At 34.6% G+C, this 9,666-nt stretch overlaps 1 protein-coding gene across 7 annotated transcripts in view; it reads right to left on the bottom strand.

Moving 5' to 3' along the window:
* Positions 1–1,516: 1,516 nt before the first annotated feature.
* Positions 1,517–9,666, bottom strand: part of PPFIA1 (PTPRF interacting protein alpha 1) — a 60,474-nt gene continuing 52,324 nt past the window's right edge. For all 7 annotated transcript variants that reach the window (XM_033006856.2, XM_033006858.2, XM_033006861.2 and 4 more), the window contains 5 exons: positions 9,415–9,590; positions 8,792–8,860; positions 6,643–6,808; positions 5,329–5,399; positions 1,517–3,964 (listed from right to left, as the gene is read on the bottom strand). In XM_033006856.2, coding sequence (XP_032862747.1) covers positions 5,341–5,399; positions 6,643–6,808; positions 8,792–8,860; positions 9,415–9,590 — 470 coding nt within the window. In that variant the 3' untranslated portion in view covers positions 1,517–3,964; positions 5,329–5,340. The remainder of the gene's footprint in view (positions 3,965–5,328; positions 5,400–6,642; positions 6,809–8,791; positions 8,861–9,414; positions 9,591–9,666) is intronic.

Here is a 9,666-nt window from a genome sequence, read left to right as displayed (position 1 = left end):
ATGCTCCCTAGCCAGCACCGTGCTAAAAGAATTAATATATTAAAAAAAAAAAAAAAAAAAAAAAGGAGGGGGGGGGGAGTGGAGGGAAAGACTGTATATATTTTTTTAAGTCTAGACTGTAGCTGCTCTTTTCCCTATTTCTTAAAATCGTTGGGTTGAATGAGCTGACCAAGCACTACTTCTTCAAAAGGGCACCGTCAGAACTTTAACTAGGGGTAAAGCAGGTTGGTATAGTTCTGACGTCCCCCCCCCCATCTTAATACTCCTTTTTGTTTTGGAAATTGCAACTACACAGTCCTGAGGGGTTTCCGTCTCTTCATCAGTAGGCAAAAGGTTCACATCCAGACAGATGCCAAAAGGAAAACAACCCCGTTTTTAAACACAGCCTTAACACTGTGGGAGTTACTTGTTCAACCAGTATTTTTTATATCTTCTGGAGGAGGGGAAATAAACTCCATTAATGACATTTCTAGTGAAAAATATTACAAATAAACATACAAATTCAATGCATTAAAAAAAAAAAATGCAGGTGAACAGTTTCACCAGTTTTGGAGGGAGAGACATGACTTACTAAGTCCCAGTCTTAATGGGATAGGTATCTCCAGTCACCCAGAGCCAAAACTAGTCAGTTCACAGTATAAACAGGCTCAATTATTTTTTTCTGTATTAAACTATAGAGTAAAACTATAACTCAATATAGCAAATTTTAGAATTTGGGTTAAATTACTCTTAAAAATATGCCTACTAAAGGAGAAAGCAGGAACAAAGAACCTTGATTCTTGTGCAAAATTAACAAAAAATTAAAGTTATTCTAAATTTTATTAGCAGGGCACCAAAACTACAACTCTGAAAATGGAATTATCAAGAAGTGAAAAAACACTTTCCTTTTAAAAGCAAAGTAACTCTTTAGTTTCAACAAAAATATCACCCCCTCAAATAACTCTTCAAACATAGCACTGTGTCAATATTTGCTTACATGAAAATTAACTTTGCTGGCTCCCCAAATCTTTAGTCTACCTAGTTCCAAGCATAAATTCTGCTTTGAACTACTTCACTTTCTCTGCTCTGAGTTTTGGCATGATAAAACACTACTGTCCATAAGACACTGCAAGAGCAACTTCTCATCTTTTAATTCTACATCAGTTTGAAAGGAGAAAGATGAAATCATACCATCTGTTTTGAAATTCCTTGCCCTCTGAACATGCAAAAATTGCAAGTTTAAAGTTCTCTCAGATAATTCTACCATCTCCTTATTGCAGATAAAAATGCATACTTTAATTCTTATAGCACTCTTTCCACCTAAAGCCTTTAAAAGACATTTGGAAATTTACAAAAAGTTATATTTAAACAAGATTTATTTAAAGATTACTGTAGCATAGCCATATGCCTTTGACACATGCACTTGCATGTTTTTCTTTCCGGGGAGTGGGGGGGTATTAACATTGAGCGAGAAGTGTTTTTCTCGATTTCTCCAAGATAGCTTTGCTGTATAATTCAGAAGGAAGCCACCACACAGTTTTCCCAGTTCGTGAAAGCTTTTTCTATTTCACTCATTTATTCTAGCTCTCATGTCAGTTCCATTGTTCCATAACAGTTAAGGTTTTACAGCCTTAAAATAATAAACATATTTTCTTTTCACATTTTACAAGTCTATTCCGCGTTGTTTTCACTTCTGAGAAGCAACAATACATGACTTTGAACACCTACTATCACATCAGTGACCAGAAACGTCTATGCAACTTTTTTCTAAACAGTGAAGTTTAGCTGAACAGTGATTCAGGATCTCCTTCTGCAGTTTCATTTTAGCTTTTTTTAGAAAGATAGATTCTCTGAAAATATAAAAGCGACTGCAAATGATCAGATAGCAACTCATATAGACAAACTAGACAAACAGAGATGCACTACTGAACAATGTTTAAAGCATCAATCACAATATTTCTCCATTCCATGCATTCCATATCCTGCTGTTGTTCTAGAGGACATGATGAAATATGCTTCACTACTGCTTCAATTATTCTGTAACTTTATCCTTCTGTCTTCTTTGCTACAGAAGGAATGATTTACAAATATATTAAAATTGACATAAACAGCCCTATTGTGACCCAATTTTGTATTGGTTCCCTCGACTCCTATGGCTTTCCCCAAACATCACTATGGTCATAATCTCATTTTATTAACAAAGCAACTGTTGCTGCTACACAGAACAGCACTTCAATCTTCATCACGTGAACCAGCATACACTGAAGTTGTGTGATAGTTTTTGTTATTATTTCTGAAAGTAAATCATAGCTCTAGCTACATGTAGAAGTAGGCAATAAAGCAGTTTTCTTCAGAAAACTGGTTTTCAAAACTGATGCATGTGAACTTGAACAATTCCAAAGAAAACATCACATCTAACGGAACATTTTTCTACTGGAGAAAAGTCAACATTTGAAACAAGATCTACAGGGCAGCAAACAATCATTAAAATGCTTTATTGACAATATCCACTCACCGCAAAAATATCTGCCTGCATACAATTAGATCTTAGCTTTTCAATAGTGTTTTATTGGCAGTGGAAAATGCATCAGTACTTTATTGAAAGAAAGCAATAAATAATACTGTGATAAAAATAGTTCAAAAGTAGACTGTACATATTGTTACATAATCTGAAAATACACAAGATTAATAGAAAAACAGAACAGTTAACACTGAATTTCAGTTTTACAAGCAAGTTAAAAGTGGAAAACAAAATAAGAAAAAAGACATGCTATATATATTGTTGCATAATAAATAATGCACCATCTGAACAGATTCTTGCTGGCTTTTTAATATGCCATTTACAAGTGTTGGATACATTTTCTACTCATACAGTCCAAAATGGCTACAACCATCAAAATTAAAGTCCAGACAACTCTTTAGAACAAGTTTACAAAACACAAAAGATGACTTACATAAGAAAAGTAAGGCCTTTATTAGAAGTTGCACTGCTTTATTTTTCAGCCCATTGTACCTTCATCTTTCACTACTCATTTGACGTGAGGCTGCAGTGCTTCATGATTGGTCCATTAAAACTAGTTTCACCAGCATCTTTCCACAAGTGTTTTCAATCAAAAAGTTTTAGGACAAAAACTCTCTGTTGCCTGTGGATTATGACCAGGAATTATTATAAAGTCTATCTTCCTCAGTTAAGGAAGGAAAAAAAAAAACAAAACAAAACAAAACAAAACACACACCACAGTTCTTGGTTTATGGCTTGTTTTCAGTCACTGTGAAGATATGCTATACAAATACAGCAGAGTGTTATGACTGAGTCAATCACTTCTAAAAGGTGTTCCGTAGTGTTATAGTTCCTCCCAGCTTTTAAAACAAATTATATTTTAAATAAAAACAAATTCCCACTACTTGACAAATCCTCTTTGTGGAAAGGTACAGTTCTGAAAAGAAGAACAATCATGTACCACACCTTCTACAACAATATATGCTTACCTGAAAAAAAGCTGGACTTGTTTTCAGATCTAAGCTAGCATTTCAAAAGACAAAATATATACTGCTTGGTGTAATGATACTTTTACAAAGGTATTAAAATCCTTTTCACCTTCAGCTTCATTATTAAAAAACAATGATAATTACAGTAACTGCATAATTTACAAAAACCCTATATTACTTATAGGGACATATACATACAAGCATTACAGTACATTCAGTTGGAAAGACTAAAATTAGAATAAAAAAATCAGCAATGATTTGATTTGTAGACTGAATAGAAACAGAAAAAGTAAGTAACTATATAAATGAGAAGTCACATAAATATAAGAAACATTTAGATTCTAAAATATTTTCTCTATAGTACTCATGAATTTATTTGCTAATTAAAAACTCTGTAATAAAATATCTCAAAGTGTCCATTTAACAAGTATTAACAGGTTAAGGGTTCCAAATGTTGAAAATGCTGCATATCACCTGTAGAAATAGTGTGGGTAAACTGTAAAAACAACAACAAAACAAAAAACACACAAAAAGAAAAAACAAAATAATTCCATTAGATTTTTTAAAAACATTTCATTCCAAGTTTCTCACAAACAGCTGAGTAGTGTAGCAGTCATGCATTGAATTACTGTCTTGCTATGACATACACGGTTTTATTGCCTTCTGTAATCTTCAGTTGCAATACAAAGTAAAGCACATGAGGTCAAATACTTCCAATTCCTAGATTTTTATGCTAGGTCATCTGACTACAGAAAATCCTGAAACAGTGTGGAGAATTTGGGGGAGGGAAAGACTTAAAAAAAAAATTAAGATAGCCCCTGAGATTGTGAACTGACAGATCCACATGATCTGAGTTGCTATGTGCAAGAATTTCCCTTCTCAACATTTCATACATAAGAACTCTTTGTAACTAAACCTGTATATGCAAAAAGTTCAGCATTTGAAGAAAAGGCAGCCAATACATGAGTTGGTAGGGATGTTACTGGTGAGGGCAAAGGAAAGAAACTGTAGGCAGAAGAGACAGGTAATGTATAGCCCATGGAAGATACCAGCCAGTGAGAGAAAGACTCTCCGATTCTTTTTTTTTTTTTTTTTAAATCCTATACAGTAAAAATTCTAGTTTCCAGACTTGCTTACAAAACAAGAGAAATATTGTTCAATGAGAAAATACAGCAGAGGCTGCTGAAGAAAAATCATTCCAAATCCCGAAGTAAAACAGGACTACAAATCTTTCATAAGCCAGAATACATGTCTTTTTTGTTAAACACCCTTGTGTTATCAAGCTGCCTTTTATTGTCAGCACTCCTCACAGCTACCCAAATTCAGGCTTCAGGTAGCTAAATCCAACCAGACAGCCTAAGCAATCACAGTGGCATGAAGTAGTCAAGCACTGGAAAACTGTGCAATTACCCCTGTAACAATTCAAGATTGAAGTATATTGTAGTGGGATAACTTTGACCAAGCAAAGACTCTGAAAGATCACTAACCTGAACTGCAGTGTCACACATTAAATTATTTTCTTTCCTTTACATGCCTAATTTAGTTCCCTTCCCTCCTCCCCACTTTCACTAGCTGTTTCATCCAACCTTTGATTTCAACACTTTCTACATAGCTATTTAGCACTGGTACTTTTTGAGGCTGTTTATAGAAAGCCCTAAAAAGAATACAATCTTTACGAAAAATAAATATTTAAACACTTATAGTCTTCATTCTAGGAAACAATCTCTGGATTTTCAATGTAACAAACTACACTGAAAATGTGAAGCAGTTTTGTAAGTGTGTAAACTCACTGTATTAAAATACCTGATGTTTTATTTCATAAATAGCTGCTTTACTATGATACCTATCAACTTTACTCACCAGGAGAAGGCTTTAACAGGAGTAGGTCCTTACTGTAGCAGAATCCAATCTTTGTGTTCCTGATACACTGCCTATTTCAAGAAGCATGGGAAGACATGCAGAACACAGCATGCATGTTAGTTTTCAAAAAAAACGTCACAGCAATGTGATTACAGCTACTGTACTCACCCAACTCTAAGGTTACACATTAGAAAAGCAGAATTTGTTTTACAGTTTATATATTATCCACTTCTACATTCCGAGGCTAACAAAACGAATTCTAAAAAGATCTGCATGCCAACTGGCACACAGAAACTGGCAACGGTAAAAAGTAGTTCATTTTCTAGTTTATGTATTTTTCTATTGTTTGATACTGTAAAAAGAATGGGGTTTTACATGGTAAAGACTTCACTTATTCTAATTTACAGAATTTTCCACAGGAATTCTGGAAAATATTTTGTGTTAATGACAATATTTAAAATTTAAAACTGCTCACATTTTAGAAAGTAACATCAGATGCAACGGTTGCTTCTTTGAGCTTTACTCAAAAATATAATTTCCAGAATCTGAGACAGCTCTGACATTATTATGCTGAAGTTCTCATCCTGTCTGTTCCAATTAAATACATTCTCCATCCATTTTTTACTTGAGTTAGTTTTACAAAACACAAGTCAAGTTTATTCTGTGGTACTCAAGATACTGTTTTTAAAAGGACAGGGTACCTCATGTGATAGGCGATCAACTTCCAAGTGGGGTTTTTGGGGTTTGGTTGTTTTTTTTTTTTTTTTTTTTTTAATACATATCTCTGTGTGTACGTACATGCACACATATACATATAGATTGTTAAGTACACAGCAATGAAGTAATGATTTCAAGTATGATGAATACTAAAGTGACCACTACAGAGCGGTTAATGCAACTTTTACTCAGATTTTAATAATTTCAAAATTATCAGAGGGAGTCTACTCGCATCATTTTTGAATGCGTTTTAATGCATTTCAGAAGTGGGACTTACACTGGTCTAACTGCTGCTAATTAGAAATTATGCATCGTGATTAAAAGGCTTCCAAAATGTAATTTTATTTTTCTAGTTTAACATAAATTTATTTCTAACTATAATTCTCATTTTGTTATCCCAATGAAGTAAGAAGAAACTCCACATCTATTACAGCTTCCTGAAATTATAAAGCACCCTATGGTTAAACACAGTGTTATATATACAACCATGCACAAGACAAATGCTTTTATGCAGCAAAAAGGTAATTTGAACTTAATTCCCCTGTAATCTCAAGCAAAGAAGAGTCCATCATGCTTAAAATAATACAAAATCAATACCATCAATCTGCATCTTCTTTGGCTGCATAGAGGGTGAAGACATTGAGGTTGTAACTCTGAAATTTGCAGGAAGAGTCTCTGCTGATCCAGCAGCTAAACCTCTTATGTCCTTTGGTCTAAACTTCTTTCTCCATGAAGGTGCTCTCCTAAAGCTCTTATCATCATCCTGTTATATTGATAAATATCATTAGCAATTCAAAAAATGTAGAATTGTTACTGACATTAAAAGGATTACTGACAATCTTAAGTAAATGTATCACCACTGAATGAGCTGATTTTCAGAACAGTTGAGGTGCAACAGCAGCAGAGGTCTTCATTTGCAACAATCTGTATCCATTTGCTAGAGCGTAGGCTCTTCAGCTCCGTAACTATGGAAATTCATGTGCTCGGCACATTTAAGAAAATGTTTTGTACTTTGAACGTTTGTACTTCATGGTTTGCAGCAATTCTTAAGTGTCACATCACTCATTAGGGGATATGAGGAGTGGAGCAGATCATAAAAGCTGCTTTGGGAACACTGACACAGAGAAGCCTAATCTGAACAATTGCTTTGAACCTTCAATTGAAGAATGATGATACAACTGTTGTGCTTTCTCATGCTACAAATTACAGGAAGTGATAGTGAAGGGAAAAAAAAAAGTGTAGCAAATACTATATTGCCATGCCGTATTTTGCTTAAGCGCTTGGGTAAAATAAACTTGTAATTATCCAAGCGCATTTTCCCTCCATTAACACATCTGCATCTTTGAAGTAATATTCCACTTCAGAAATATATTGCACTTACTAAGTACAACAGTATAAATCACACTTCCAAATATGGGGTTTTCGCAGTGAAGGTATTGTATCAATGCAGATATATCCACTGGGCACCTTAATTTGCCAACTTCACCTTTAGAAAGAGTTCAACACTTTAAATGTCATTTTACCTAAAATTTATCCTCTTTTAGAATTAGGAGACAAGTATCCATATTATTTGAAGAGATCATGATGCAACTACCCTGTGCTGCTAGAAGAGAGCAAATATTTGTTCCCTCAGAGCTCCTTCTCTTGCAGTTTGAAATCACTGAGGAAAAATACCTTAGAAATCTATCAAGCTGCTTTCTGATGATGTTATTAAAACCTTAGTAGAAGTTCATACTGAGAACAGCTGCCAGGAGGTGCCACAAAAAGGCTGCAACACGTCTATTAGGTAAGAGAGGAACACAAACCCAACCAAAGTCTGTCACAGCAGCCTCCTTCCTCAACATAACGGTGTATGTCTGACCTTACTGATTCAAAAGCACTTTCATCCTTCCCCTGTCCTCTTCCTCATACTAGCACAAATGTCTGAGAGATCGTGGACTGGTTCCCTGACCTGGTTAACCACATTATGGTTTTGCCACTTTAGGCTTAATCTGAACCACTTTCACCTACGTATGCTACCACAAATTCCCATTAGCACCAAAGAGGTGGCACAGAGTCAGGAGTCTCTTGGGGAAGTAACATCAGCTTGAAACTGTTCACAGAATTACAGCATAGAGGAACATAAAGGTTTAAAGATGTAACACACTCTTTATGCTCTGGGTTCACAGGGTCTACAAAACAAGTCTCACACCTAGTTTGTTAGAGTCTTATACACATTACATCTCGATGAAGTTTATACGCTGTAAGATCACAGACTGCCTAATAGAAATTACTTTGATGTGTAAACACACCTGGTGGTCATCTATTCCAGTATTAACAGACATTAAGAACACAAACTGTCTTGAAAAACACTCAAAACTATTTGAAATACTGCTCATTAAGACAAAGGTTTGAAATGGGCTATGCAGTGCCTTTCTCTATAATAGCTTGTTCTTCTGCAACACCAGTCACCAAATTTTCCCACATTTTAGATGAAAAAAAGAAGATTCAGCCCAAAGTACTGTTATTAGATATTGACCATGCAAGCTACAAAAACAAGCTTGCAAATCATCTCAATACTTCCACATTCTAAGTCATCTTACCTAAATATACAAACACTGCCATTTTCAGAAACTCTTGAAAACAAAGAATTTCTGCCACTATTCTGTCAACAGCTTAAAGGGGCTCAAGCTAAATTTTTTTTCACTTAACAGTTCTGACAAAGTTCTCAGGACCATAAAACGGGTCAACAGCTCAAGTAACTTACTTCATCAAGTCTTCTGTCAGTGCCCATAGAAAGAAGGTTATTAAATTCCCTCTCCAGAACAGCACGAGCCTAAAGTTTATAGCATGAAAGAAATGGAAATTAATTCCAAAAGATTAATGATTAGTAATCTATGGTAATTTTTAAAACTTAATATAACCCAAATTTGTTTAATACCTTCTTATCAGATTAATATTTAGTACTTGAAAAGTTACAACTTAATTTATAACATTAAAAATTTAAGGAAGACTTAACAGCTCTCCCTTCCCTGAGCTGGGACATGAAAGTTCATGATTTCTGGCTCAAACTTAATTGTTTCAGAAGAAAAACTAGCAAACAACAAAAATGAGTTTTACACAAATGTTGTAAAGATGGGCTACAGGGAAAAAATTCAAGCAATATTTTTTGCTCGAGCAAATTGATCAACCAGATTTGTTATTAACAATTAACAGCAAGAAAAGCACAGTTCTGTTTTTCTCTTATACGATAATGGACAACTTTCCATTTCTAAAGTTTCTAGAACTGCAAATAGAAAGACATGCAAAACAACCAAGTCAGTTCCATTTTTAGCCTTCCTAGAAGGGATAAAAATCCTATTGGCCATAAAAAGATTACTTCTTGCTTACCTGTGTGTTTTGAGTGGGTATCTGTAATAAGAGAGCTAACGCATTGTAATCAAATGATTCATCTAAGGCCACAAGTGCACCATGAACTCCGCTCTCTATAAGGTTATTTGCATATTCTTTAAGACCAATAGACACAACCCAATGGATCATTCTTTCATTGCTCCAGACAAGGACATCTATGGAAGAAAAAAAGGTTGCCCAATTTATAACAATATAAATTTTCTAACAAAAAACCCACAGTCCTTTCTTGAT

This window comes from Tyto alba, unplaced genomic scaffold (assembly GCF_018691265.1).
Source record: "Tyto alba isolate M040663 unplaced genomic scaffold, T.alba_DEE_v4.0 Super-Scaffold_8, whole genome shotgun sequence".
In the NCBI taxonomy this organism is placed as follows: Eukaryota; Metazoa; Chordata; class Aves; order Strigiformes; family Tytonidae; genus Tyto; species Tyto alba.
Note: the sequence above shows the minus strand (reverse complement) of the source record. Positions and strands in the feature narration are given on the sequence as shown.